Below are 14,790 nucleotides of genomic sequence, written 5' to 3' on the forward strand. Positions count from 1 at the left end.
GTAAATAGGCAAGTGGTAGATAAACCATATTCACAGGTAATAGAGTCAAACAATGAAAAGTAAATAGTCGTCACAAAATAGACTTTACACAAAAAAATGGTCACAAAACTAGAGTTATATGGAGAGGGGAAGGACAATAAATAATTGTTTTACTACTGTTATTGAAATAATCTGGCAGTATGGAACAACGAAATTGAGTGACAAGTGTTTAGATTAAAAATTCTTGACACTGCTTCAGCCAGCCCCGCATTAGAGAATCCCCAATAATTTCTGAATGCTGATATCTTCATTAAACAATAATATGGATGGAAATATGTAAAAGTGACCAATTTGCAGGTACTTTCTTGTGAGATTAAAGTGTTACCTTGGTTAGATCAGTTTATCAAATGAATTTGCACAAGTAACTTTGAGATCATTAGAAGTAACTAATGGAATTCAGTGATGGTTTTGTATGAAATGTGCTGATTGATTAGTTCTACAAATTAAAATTTTTATAATGGCATGCTCTTACTCCTTAGCCAAATAAATTATGCACAGCTACGATAAACTTATGTATAAATACATCTTCCAAACTGAGCAGTATTTGCAAAGCTTTTTGCATCTTGACTGCTAATTTTGGATCTTTGCTTTCTTGTTAGGATATTAGTGGGCAGATACAAAATATCAATCTAAATAGCAATGGCTCACCTTTGGAAAACCTATATTATGGTTTTTATGTCATTTAAAGTGAATGATTTTATTTTCTAAAGAATTCTTAGAAACAGGATCCTTGCCCAACGGAGGAGTAACTAGATGGGAGGGTAACATAATTTTAATCTTTTAAAAACAGGTCTATGATATGCAATAGAATTTGCATTTATCACATAATTTATTTTTAAGTAATCAATCTCTACAGCCAAATAGCTAGGTCAAAAGGATGTGAAGAAATTCTCCTAATAATAAAAGAGCTCTTTGAACCACATTACTATTATTAGTCATATTGGTTCTTGAGCACTGATAGAGGAGGGAAGAGGTATGAAAAGTGACTGTGGATGTTGAAGTGAATTAAGAGTTATGAAGGAATCCATAGTCCCCCCTTGAAAGGAAAGATGCATTATACCAGATACAGTAAAAGGGCACATAGTTAATTGATTAAAATATATTGTCCTGTTTAACAGAAACATGAAACTTTCTATCATAAAATATTTATGATATACTTAAGCTCCTTAACCTCTCCCATAGATCCTCAAAATGTCCTATTTTTAAAAATATTTTTGTTGGGGTCATTAAAGCTATTATTTACTTGTAAAATCTTAATCCACATGGCTCCACCTACTTTTGTGGGTGCTAGCAGCTAAGCCATGTAGTGAAAACCAAGTCCCAATTTAGCAATGCTCTCTCTCACCAGAAGTGGGAGCTCTGCTACAAACAGTTATATCAGTTTGCATCATGTTATAATGCCTTTGCCACACAGTATAACTAGATATAGCACCATGCAATGCCATGAATTGAGAATGAGAGACTATCTCCAGGGGAGAAAATAAACATTCGAGAGAGGAAAACAAAAGCAAGGGGTTCAAAGCTGGTGAGACTGGATTTTTCCATTTTGGCTGTAGCTATAATGCCTGAGGGGCTCCAGTTTTGGAAAACAGAAATACATACCATGTTCATGTCAATGCCATTGGTGTAAGTCCAGGCGTGCTGGAAGTATTCTTCAAGCCGTTGTCTCAGAGGGTTGGGGATTTGGTGAAAACGAATGAACTCTTTTACTCGCAGCATCTGCATGTGGTACCTGGCAGTTCCCGAGTATAGCCTTTGGATAATTGCAGATACGTTCCCAAAAATGCTTGCATACATTAGTGCTGGATAGGATAAAAAACAAAGTTATGGGGGAAAGGCTGCACTTGGGCATGTTATATCCTGTCAGAATCTCAAGTATGTAGATTTTTTATTCTCTCAATCCATCTGTGAGGATTTACTGATGCTTCATGGGGAGTAAAGAAGTTAACACTGCTGTAAAATTTATAATTTTGATGATAAATCTGGAGAGGGAAAAATGTCCAAATTCACCATCAATTCGAAATTAAAGTAAAAACTCAGATTGTTTATGATATCAACCTGTAACCAACCCAGAGCATTGTCTAGAGACAAAATGCATCTAGAATAAACATTTTGTTGGTAATGTAATAAGAAGGTATGTCATGAGGTTACTACAAATCTGTTTTCTGGAAGTGAAGTTAAAATGTTAATTTTAAAATTGTGGCATCTCTACCTCAGACTTAAATCTAACCTCATAATATTAAAAAATCTACTATAAGGTTTAAAATTATTTAGAATATTTTGGATTTGCTAAGGAATGAGAAATTTTGAGAAACTCATAGTTTCCTTAGTGTGTTTATTTGCATATAACTTCTAATCTATTAAAATTCACTTAATTTCTACATGAGAAACAAATATCTCTAGCTTAAAATATGAGAATATAGTTTTGTTTTTGTAGAGAAAAATAGAATACCTCTTTGTTTTTTCATCTCTAGGAAGAAAAAAACTAATATTCAATACTGGGTTGGAATGACCTTTTTAATGGTCCTGGGATAAATATTTATGATTCAATGTAAGCTTTTTAAGCATCTTCTCTTTCTTATTATATTTGTATTCAGTTTCTAATAATCCTAAAAAATGCTATATTCTGTACAGAAAGTCACATTATGATACCTGGTATATCTTGACCTTTGGGTGTATGTCAGAAACTTAAAAGAGGAAGTAACACATGTTTAAGACACTGGAACTGCAATACATTAAGCAGGAAGGAAAAAATAAAACACCTTGAAGTACTTGTTTCAACTAAATTCAACCAACACATTTTTCCCCCAACATATTTTATAAATAATTATCTATATAAACTACTTATTTTTAAAGTAAATTTTGGCCAAATTTAGTCTGTTTTAAAGTGACTTTATTTTCTTGGTCAGTCATTTGCTTTCTTTTCCATCTTATCTTTGTCTCTTGGTTAGCATGGTCCACAGATGTCTCAATAAGAGAATGTCCCAGAGAAAGGGATGGCTTTATTTTCATCTATTTAAAGGGATGAAAACTGGGGAGACCTATAGTGAGGCTGAACTGGGATTTGTGAAAGTCAGTAGTTCTCATTAAGGCAGACATGCTGTTTAGCTTGTATCTTCTACAGACATAAGACTCAGGTCTAATTTGAATAAATGAATAGTTGACTAAAAAGAGAGTTAGCAATACTTACCTGAAACTGATTCCTATGAGCCAAGGAGATTCATGTGAAAAATATATTTTACCCTGCCTAACTGTAGTGTTAGAAATGTTTATGCCTACTGTTACGTGTCCAAAGTTCTTATATTCTCAGGAAAACAGTTTAGTTAGTACAGATTAAGTTCACTTGTTTTAATCAGAAGGCACATAATCAATGCTGGTTATTTTACTTAAACCACATAATTATGGGAAGAAGAGTCAGGGAAAACATTCTTATTTTATTTTTAATAAATACTGTGGCTTTGTCTCTATATTGCCATAAAGATGAACCAAACATTAGCTTGGATCATAAACAGGTATTTCCACTCATTGACAAGGTGGCAAAATCTAGATGATAAGAATAGTTGAATACATGAATAGCATATATTTCTCTAAGGAAATTCTATGCTGATCTGATGGCTTTTTAAATTATAATGAAGGCATGAATTTTTTCCTACTTTTTTAGGAAGCAAGTGGAGCTAAAGGCTGTAAGCAAGAGAGATGTACAAAATGATTATATTCTGTATACATTATTTAATGCCCAGCAACTGGTATAAAATAAGAATCAAAAGCAAGTTGGCAGACTATCTAAGCATTTCTTTCCTCAACTCAATATTTTGTTTAGCTTTCCTTAATAGAAAATTCTTCCTTCATCAAAATGGTTTGCTTGAGGTTTAAGTATTATAAAAATATAACAGGCTTAATTAAAAATTTCAGCACACCACACTCCAAATCTGATATTCTCACCAAACTAATGAATTTAGTGGTCACTGGGTAATAGCTGAAACTGGCTGATAGAACAAATACACTTGCTTTTCTACTTATTACACAAACTTAAAAAAAATAAATTTGATTGATGTGTAATTTACATGTAGTAAAATGAATCTATTTTAAGCACATAGCTCAGTTTTGACAAATGTATATAGCCCTGTAAGCACAATCAAGACATAGAACGTTTTCCTTATTCCAAAAAATTCCTGTGTCCCTTGGCAGCCTGCCCACTCATTTCTAGGTTGACCTAGACAACTACTGAGCTCTTTTATGTCTTCACAGACTAGTTTGTATTTCCTAGAAATTCATGTAAATGGAATCATAATGTACATATCTATTTGTTTCTGACTTCTTTTGCTAGTACATTGTTTTTGAAATAAAAAATCTGATGCATATGTATCAGTAATTTGTTCTTTTTTTAATCGATGAGTAGATTTGCATCCCGTGGCTCTTCCACAGTTTTCTCTCTTCTGTTGATGAACTCTCACTGTTTATAGTTTTTTACTATTATGAATAAAACTGCTATGAATATTTGTGTACAAGTCTTTGTGTGTGCATATATGTTCATTTCCTTTTGAAGTATCTAGGAATGGAATTACTAAACTGTATGGTATGTTTAACTTTGTACGAAACTGCCAAATTATTTCCCAAAGTTGGTGTCATTTTACATTCCCATCAGCAATATCTGAGAAGCTCGGTTGTTCTACAACCTTTCCAGCACTGAGTATTGCCTTGTTTTAACCACTGTAGTACTGTATAATACCTCATTAGAGTTTTAACTGCATCTCCCTGATGACTAATAACATATTTGCATGTGTTTATTGGCCATTCATACATCTTTCATGAAATGCCTGTTTAAATATTTTGTTCACTTTTAAATTGAATTGTCTTCTTATCGTAAGAGTTGTAAGAATTCTTGATATATTCTGGATACAAGTCCTTTTTGAGATCTCAGTATCGAGAATATATTCTTCCAGCTGATCATTTGCATGTTCTTTTACTTAGCAGTGTCTTTTGAAAAGTTGGAGTTTACTAATTTTGATGAAATCTAATTTATCAATTTTTATTTTGTGGGTCAGAATTATTCTTTTGTTTGTTTCAGTTTTGGCAATCTGTATCAGTCAAACAAGTTGTTCATTACTGCTAAATTGTCATATTTATCATTATAAATTCCTATTATTTCATTGTCCTTTCAATGTCTTTAGAATTGGTAATGATAGCTTTTCTTTCATGTTGGATATTGGTAACATATCTTTTTTCTCTCTCTTCAGCCTAGTTGGAGGTTTATCAGTTTTTTCTCGATCTTTCGAAAAGCCAGAACATACTCCCATTAATTTTCTCTATTGTTTATATGTTTTCTATTTTATTAATTTACCTCTTATTTTCTATTATTTATTCTACTTATATTAGGTTTAATTTCCTTGTCTTTTACTAGCTTCTTAAGATAGAAGCTTAGATCTTTGATTTTTTAGACCTTCATCCTTTTTAATAACCACAGTATTTAAGCTGTAAATTTCTCACTGTTTTAGCTATCTCTTATAAATTTTAGTATTTCATTTTTATTTTCACTCAGTTAAAAATTTTTTCTAATTTTCCATGTGATTCTTTCTTTGAACCATGGGTTGTTTGCAAGTGTAATACTTAATTTCCAAATATTGCGAACTTTCTATTTTTTTAAAATAATTTCTAGTTTCTCTTGTAATCAGAGAAATACTCTGTATCTTGTATGATTTAGTACTTTTAAATTGATTGAGGTTTCTTTTTGGTCCAGAATAGGATCTATCTTGATGACTTGTTTTGTAGGATGGTATCTGATCTGTCTTGGTGAATGTTCCATGTACATGAGAAAAGGATGTGCATTTTGCCAGTATTTTATAATTGCCAATATATCAAGTTAATTGATAGTACTGTTCAAGTATTTTATATCTTTAGTCAATTCCTGTTTCCAGTAACTTTCCTTTACACGCTGTAAAAACAAGAAATTCTCTCAAAATATTTGTCAGGCAGGTTAGATATACAAATCATGATACACGGTTGCATTTATTTACTGGTTTATGTGTTTTTTAAATTAAATGTGTATGTTTTATATATATAATATTTGAATAAAGATATAATCTTATGTTATATATTAGAACAAATAACTATAAATATATGAGCATAACTTATATTCAAATTTACTTAATGGCTGCTTAAATTTTTCTTTATTTTTCATCTTGAATGGTGTATACTTTAAAAATGAATTCTCCGGTTACCCTTCTCTGTACAGATTCAGCAGTACAATTGGTGATTGTCTTTGCAAGTAGGAGCTTTTAAAATGTATCTATACATTTTTGAGTTATTTGCATTTAACCAGATGATAGCTTTCAGTGTTTAATTTTTAGTTTCTTTGAATTATCTTGCTATAAGAGGGACGATAGAGTGCTTTGTTTTTTATAACTTGGCTTCAAATTTTTATTTTAGAATTAAGATTAGATTTAAAGAAACTTAAGGATAATGAGAGCATTCAGCCTGATAACTAGACTGTATAGACTTTGGCTGGGATTAGTATATATGTAGTATTTTACATTATATTTTGAATACTGTATTTTATTTTTAGGTTCAAATCAAGCCACTCATTTATATAACAAAATACAGAAAACCAAATCATTTTCTAATACAATTGGATCTAAATGGAAATATCATGTGTAAATATATACATATACATCAAACGGCTAAGCAAATTTCAGGCCATTCTTACTATTGCTAAGTTTTGAGTCTTATTTTACCTTTTTTCTTTATTTATGGCATAATAGCTCTTGATAGAATTCTCCAGGAACATCTATAAACTTTTTCCTGTGTGATGCTAAGCTTTGCGTAATCCCATTTTGATTAAGTTTTGTAGAATCAAGTCTATTATTCAAATAAAAGATATTATATGGAATGTGGATGTATCTTACTCTACTCAATTATTTAGAGTATTTTCTCTTTTCTTAAGAGATAAAATTCATCTGCAGGAAACAGGTATTCCTCCCGAAGAATCAACAGAAACAGGCTAGTGCCACATTTCAAAAAGAAGGCAGGAAGACAGGAGGGAAGGAAGGAAGGAAGACAGGAAGGAAGAAAAAGTAAAAACTGCCAATAATCCCCTGATTTGTACAGAGCAAGTAAAGAACTGAGTTTTCTTCAATTTAAAATAATTGATACAAACAATATTATGTATTTCACTTAATCTTCACAAGCAGTAAGGATTCGTAAGTGGTGAGTAAGTTAAACTTCAGCACATTTAGAAAATTCTTTCTTGCAAATTCTAAGTTTCAAGATGCAGGTTCTGTCTTTTTTTTTTTTTTAACCGTTGTTTAGACTGAAGTATATTTAATTTACAATGCTAGTTTCAGCTGTATAGCGAAGAGATTCAGTTATATACATCTATTCTTTTTCAGATTCTTTTACATTATAGGTTATTAAAAGATATTGAATATAGTTCCCTGTGCTATATACTAGGTTGCTGTTTATCTCTTTTATATATAATAGTGTGTATATGTTAATCCCAAACTCCCAATTTTTCCCACCTCACCCACTCTACTCCCATTTCCCCCTTTGTTAAAGATTATTTTCTATGTGAGTCTATTTCTGTTTTGCACACTTTAAAAAGAGTGTGTAGATATATATATTTCTATACAGGTGTATAAATAATTAAACCAAATCTTGTTTCCTCTTCTTTGTTTGTTACCAATGCTACTTAAACTGATAACTACTATAAAGTATTTACTAGCAGTTAGAATCCCAGAGTGGTTGAGAGTGTGTTTGCTCTGAGAGATCAGTTTCTCCGGAAAGAATTTTTGTATTTTTTTGAGTGGGTCCCACTTTCCATTTCCTTGTGGGTGCAGTGCTACTTTTGTGTCTGTGCCAAGACTTAGCCTAAATTTGCAGAATATCTTAAGAGTTATTTAAACATTAAGTTATTTGCCTATATAATCTTATTAAAATAAAAACACTGATATATATATGTATATAAAGTAAATTTTAAATACAGTGAACAATAAACTGGGTGAATCTATTTAAGTTTCGTAAGTAAAGGTTATCTAAGCACATTTTATTAGTCAATAAGTTAACATTTAAAAATCAACTCTTTGGATCTATTTCCAAATTTGTATGCAATCTAAGAAGGATGCTTTCTTTTTAAACTTTAAAAATCCACCATGCTTTTGTCAACTGCTGCTGGGAATCAGCAAGGTTATCTGTGGTGGTTCCACAGTGTGATTTTAAAAAATATTAATATTAAAATATTTTTAGTTAACACAGAATTTTTTCTTATCCCAAAGAATATTCCTTATAACTGATGCTCATCTCATTACCTCATTATAGAGTAAAAGGCAGTCACTTAGGCCCTGGCATAATGTCACAGAGAAAGGAATTTTTAGTCAATGGCAGGAGAAAAAATATATATATGTATGTATGTGTATATGTACACATATATGAAACATTGATTTACATTATAATTAAGAAGATGATATCTCTCTCTTTCTATATATATATACATATATATAAAATCTAGTAATGTAATGTAAACTAATCTTTCTCATTCTAATCTTGCCTCAGCTTGAAATAGAAAATGACCACCAGTAATAAATTATAGACACATTTTTACATCAGTAAAAATGAACTGTAAGTTTCAATTCCTGAATCCCAAGACCCATGCCACTCCAGTTTTATGGTCATGGTTTCCTGACATCATGAAAGAGTATTAGTGTCTCCGCTTCACTGAGAGAAATAGATTTGATGGAATATAATACCCATATATTTAATCTCATTATCTCTACAATTTTCTATAATTTCTTCTTTATCTAATTCTAAATGTTCTAGAGGTATCAATTTTGTGATATTTTATCCTAATAGATAACAAAAGAGAAATCTACTTACAGCCAATCAACATGACACAAATTGAAAAGATTTTCTCCGAATTGGTGTTAGGAGACACGTTCCCGAATCCTACACTGGTTAAACTGCTGAAGGTAAAATAGAGTGCTGTGACGTATTTGTCTTTAATGGATGGTCCAGAACTTGAGTCACTGTCATTGTAACGTTTCCCAATTTGTTGTCCTAAGGAATCCAACCATCCGATTTTGTCAGTCAGGTAGGGCCTCTCTACATTCCCAATCGCATACCAAATGCAAGCCAGCCAGTGAGCAATCAGGGCAAATATGCACATTAAGAGCATTAGAACAGCAGCCCCATATTCTGAGTATCGATCAAGTTTCCGGGCTACTCTCACAAGACGAAGGAGTCGAGCTGTCTTCAAAAGACCAATTAATGTTGTTGTCTGTGGAAATAAATGTCCATGGTCAGAAACTGTTGGCCAGCAATCCAACATATGTTCCTGTGGAAGCAAGCTAAGTAGAAACAGGTTAAAACAATATGGTAGCCTTGAAGATAACTGTATATTTGAATTAAGCATTAAATTAAGGTTAGGTTTTTAAAAATTTTTTTACACCTGCCTTGAAAAATACATTGAAAGTGTGTAGTACATTAATTCAGTGTCTTGGCATGTAAGACTTAAGGGACAGACTCTATCTGCTTGGTTTTACACTCTAACCAAGTGCCTGGCACATAATGGATACTTAGTAAATCTTTCACTAACCGACAAACATTGCATTGTGTTACTGGTGTGCCTGGGAAGTACCACACACTGGGATTATAGTGTTGAACAAACTGATGTGGTCATTTTTATAATAAAAAGAGACATTTATTCACTAGACAGTGTATTCTTTTATGAAGAAAAATAATGCCTGCTGCTGATTGGTAGAAATAGATTTAAAACCATTTTTTATTGAAGTATAGTTAATTTAAACGTTGTGTTAGTTTCAGGAGTACAGCAAAGTGATTCAGTCATATATATATATGTGAATATATATATATGTGAATATATATATATATATGACTGAATATATATATATATATATTCACATATATATATATATATACACACATTTTTTTCAGATTCTTTCCCATTATAGGTTATTACAAGATACTGAATATAGTTCCCTGTGCTATACAGTAGGAACTTGTTTATCTGTTTTGTATATAGTCGTGTATATATGTTAATCCCAAACTCTTAATTTATCCCTCCCTTCAGATATTTTTTAAATAAGCATCATTTAAGATCATCTCAGAGAGCGGAAAGTGTGACAATGATAATAAGCAGAGTGATATGATAGTGTTTGGGGACCTGGGTCAGATGGGGACACTTTAGAAAAAAAAAAAGGCCAAAGAGTCTTGCTGAGGAGCTGACATTAGAATTTAGGAGGATTTGAATAATGAGAAGGATCCAGTCAAGCAGGTAACTGGGAAATTTATTGGATGACTGTGTGCATACATTAGGTACTATATTTAAATCATTTTTCCCTTCCTAAATGTGTTGAATTGAGAAAATGATTCTCGATACTCCAATGATATTATGTATTTTGCTTTGGAGTGTGCCATGTGTAACTAATTGCATGATTATTACTGACCAGGTATCTAATGATAAGACACTTCTATTTAATAACAGGATACTTAACTGGTTGTTTGGATTTGAAATCTGATGAGTACAAATTACAAGTTCATTTCTTAGGTTTCTTAAATAATGTCAAGTATAAGTACTATATAATTCACAGGGCATATAATTATTCCATAGTTACATGGTGTTTACCAATCAATTATTGCATCATTTTATGTGTTCATTGTTGGTGTTTATTTCGCAAAGTACATCTATCTGCGTTAAGAACACTTACATTTTCATGAAAGAAATAGCATGTGGTATAACTGTCATCCTGTACCTTCATATTGACTTGGTGGCAAAAAAGCTCTAAATGTCAAGAAAGCCTTTCAATAAAATTTTATAAGTATTATAGTTTTTTTCCCTGTGCCAGAGTGGGCACAAGAGGAGGGAAGATCCCTCAATCGCCCCTGGATTCTTTTCAGTTAGCGTTGGAATCCTCTAGAGATGAGAGGAGCTTGTGTAGTTGAGATGTGCTTATCACAACTGGATTCTGATCTTTGCTCACTTGGGGCTAGATGGAGAGGTGAATCTTCTCTGTTTCCAATGCTGAGTTATTTATTTCTCAGGGTACAATACGGGAAACAGTTTTTTTTTCAATCACAAATTTAAAATTATATCTCTTCAGTGAATAAATAGTGAGTTTAAGTGAGTATGAGGTCGTTCCTTGGAAGAAAAGTCAACTTTCCACCATTTGTATTCTCAGTGTTTCAGCTTAGCAGTTACGTGTTATGTGGTAGAGCAAAAATGATGACATTAAAAGAAAAGGAATCAAATCTGCTGTGTATGCCACTTCTCTCCTTTCTTCCCTCCTCCCAAAGAAATCTCTGGTGTTTCTTTTAGAATTATGTCAAAATGAGGTAAAGCCTAGATGACAGTAAGTTCTCTAGGAAGATAAAACATATAACATATAATAACAAAAAAATGACATTTCTCTTTGGACCAAGAAAGCTTAAGAAGTAAGGTAGGCAAAGAAGTCTCAAACCAGATGACATTATTTACACAAAATAACTGCAGACAGAGAGGGACAGTGAGAGAGAGGAGAGATTATTAAGCGGTCATTTTATCTTTCAGTTGCATCATAAGGATGAGTGAATATTGACTTCAACAGTCAAAGCTTTGCTTTTGTGATTCTGTAACATGTACCCAAGCATAACCACATATGCTAGTTTGACAATGTAACAAATGACTTGGCTTTACTTCTGTGGTTATCAAGATGCTGCTAATATGCCTGGGCATTCTTCCTTAGCTACAGTTGTGTATAGCACATCTTGTAGATGACACTTTAGATTGCAATAACTCTCTTCATCCTTTTAAAATATCTCTGTAAAAAGTTAAGGTGTTTTGCCCCAGGTTACACTATAGAGAGAAGTGACTGCATCAAAATCTCAGGAAGAGTAGACTAAAAAATGATCAATCTCCTCTTTCTGATCTGTTGATTATTAGTCCTCATTGTTTAGTTCAATAGACTATCTTTGTATTATCTGCAAGTTGAAAAATGGAACCAACAGCTACCTTACAATATAATTGTGTTACCATCAGAATTTGGCTGAATAAAATATTTTCTGAATGTGCAGTTATCTCAGTGTATCTAATTTTTTATATTGAGGTAAAAGTTAGTTTCCTTTATTAAGTATGACTTTTTAAACTAAACTTTAAGTTAAAAATATATATTCTAAACAACCACAGCTTTGTAAGTATGCTAGACACTAGATTCAGATTCAAGAAAATTCTGTGGATTTTTTTTAGAAGACATTTCATAATAGCGGGCAAATATCTCTCTTAATGTAATGGAATTCTTTTTGAAGAACTGAAATTATAATAAGTGATTTCTTGTCAGTATTAAACCACTCTACTTAAGAATAGATTTGGCTACAGTTAAGCTGAGAAAGCATCAATAAGAGAAAATCTTATGCCCAAGAATTTTTAAAAAAATAATTTTGAAAAATAATTCTACTTTCTTTTTAGTAAGAATTTTCAAAAATCTTACATTTCAAATTCTTTTATTTCAGAGGTTTACTCTTTAAAATCTCTGCCTATAATAAATGAATAGAATTATTCTTTTATACATGAGGAAATATAAGTATGTGATCTTTGGTTTTGCCTACAGGGTTGCTAGGATAAATCACCATTGAAACTTTCTACTTAATCCATCATTCTGTCCTGTCTGTCTAGTAATAATTTGGGTACAAGTGGGGAAAAGGGAACACTTAGTGAGTAGTAAATTTCATAACTCCACACTCATGTTTTGCTTTATTTCATTTCTATGTCCCTCTGAGCTCTGGTACTTGTATACATCATTCAATAAATTACCCAATAAAACTCAGTAATATTGAAGCTAGTTTCTAGTCTTTTGTTTGGCTTGAGTCACACTATTTCAGTATTTCTAAAGACACACTCGCTAGTACAAAGAGCTGTATTTTGAGTGTGTATAAAGCCTGGGGGGGATCACCTCACTTATTCTTCCGTTATTCATACCAAACCTCACAAATTTCTCCACCAACTGGCTTTCAGAGAAGATTTCACATCCTTCAACATTTAACAGCCCTTATGGTTGAGACTTCAATTTTTATTTTGTTTTATAACTAACATTCTATTTTGCTGCAGTTTGAACTCACTTTCTCTCTTTAGTCATAGTAACATGGAAAACTGGGCATCAAATGATTCTAAGTAGCAGCAGGCGAATGTTACAGTAAATAAACAATTATGAGCATTATATTTTTAACATTGGAATTTGACTTATTCTAGAAACATTTAACCAAAAATTGTCCCTCATACCATCTTTAGCAAATTGTAGTCAGTGGATCACATAAAAATAATGAATAAGTGGTCCACGTAATACAAAATATTTTATGGAATGCTCTTATATTTTCTTAGTTCAAAAATTATTCCATTATGGATCCTGCATCTCTCACTTGTCATGCCACAGATTTTTGGAGACGTGACCAACAGCCTCAAATACAAGCCAATGGAAACTTCTGCCTTAATTCCCAGGAATCATCTAATGAGAGACACAGCTTCTTTATGTGCAGACACATAAGTGGATGCATATCTTCAAAACGTTCTTTGTTATTTAAATTTGAACATGAGTACGTCTAATATTTTAGAAATTCATTTTCAACAAACTAATGACAACCATTGTAGAGACCAGATTCAGAAAGAATGCTAACAAGGAGATCGGTGTTTCTAACAGAGGCCTGCTAAGCTTTTCTTTACCCATTCCACGATGCATCTATCAGACTAATGAAGCAAACATAGCAGGGTGAGGCAGAAACTCCTCTTTCCTATTAGAACTGATTTCTGTCAAAGAGTATTTACTTATGTTTCAAAGGCCTTGCCTGCATTCAGAATTCATGAAAAATTACAGTGAAGTGTGAAAGGAGAAAGGTCAACAAAGCAAGTAATTTATCAAAAGAATACTACTGATTTTCAGGGGAGAAAGAGTTTAATGAAGCATGTAACTAAATAGAGTGCTCTAAATTCTAACCACTAATATCTCTGAAAGTAAAATTTGCCACAGAGGAGCAAAATATGGAAAAATTGGAGGCAGATAATGAAAAGCTGACTTTCTGGAGACTGAACCAATACTATTGTTCCTTTGCATCCATGATATTGAGGTGATTTGCTGTGGATGGCATGATGTTTGACGATGCAGAAATTAAGAAATTGAGAATCTTCTCCTTGGCCTGTCTGATGGCACTAGCATCAAGAAGATATTAATGACATAAAGATATGCCCAGTTACTGCCAGTATTCATTTTCAATGAAAACAGGTCTTGTGGTATTTGTATACTATATGTATACAGCACAGCTACGTCAGTCTACATTTGTAATTCCCACAGTCACAGTGTTTCTAGGCATCTAAATGTTAATATATGCATATACACATATCTACCTGTATAAAGGCATGTACCCACATACATACATATATAAGCACACACATACATATATATTCACCCCTTATAGTAAAATGCAAATATAAGGAAAACTAACAATATTTAGATTAATATTGAATTTACTATTTAAATATGGACCTCCACATTATCACTTAGGTATAAGCATCTGATAACTTCATTATATCTTTTAATGTAGACATTTCTGAAGCACGTATACATTCAATTAGGTATTTTATTATGAACACTTAAAAAAATTTTCCTTTATATTAAGGGTGGGCAATATATGCTACATTTGTGAAATTATGTGTGTAAGAAGGTTCTATTACCTATGACTTTTATTTAACAATAGTAGAAAGGCGCTTTATAAAATATTTGT

At 32.1% G+C, this 14,790-nt stretch overlaps 1 protein-coding gene across 1 annotated transcript in view; it reads right to left on the minus strand.

Moving 5' to 3' along the window:
- KCNH7 (potassium voltage-gated channel subfamily H member 7) overlaps nt 1–14,790 on the minus strand; it is a 389,771-nt gene that overhangs the window by 41,797 nt on the left and 333,184 nt on the right. The window contains exons 7-8 of the mRNA XM_072961066.1: nt 8,905–9,304; nt 1,642–1,841 (exon numbers count right to left, since the gene is read on the minus strand). Coding sequence (XP_072817167.1) covers nt 1,642–1,841; nt 8,905–9,304 — 600 coding nt within the window. The remainder of the gene's footprint in view (nt 1–1,641; nt 1,842–8,904; nt 9,305–14,790) is intronic.

Source organism: Vicugna pacos, chromosome 5, assembly GCF_048564905.1.
Source record: "Vicugna pacos chromosome 5, VicPac4, whole genome shotgun sequence".
NCBI lineage: Eukaryota > Metazoa > Chordata > Mammalia > Artiodactyla > Camelidae > Vicugna > Vicugna pacos.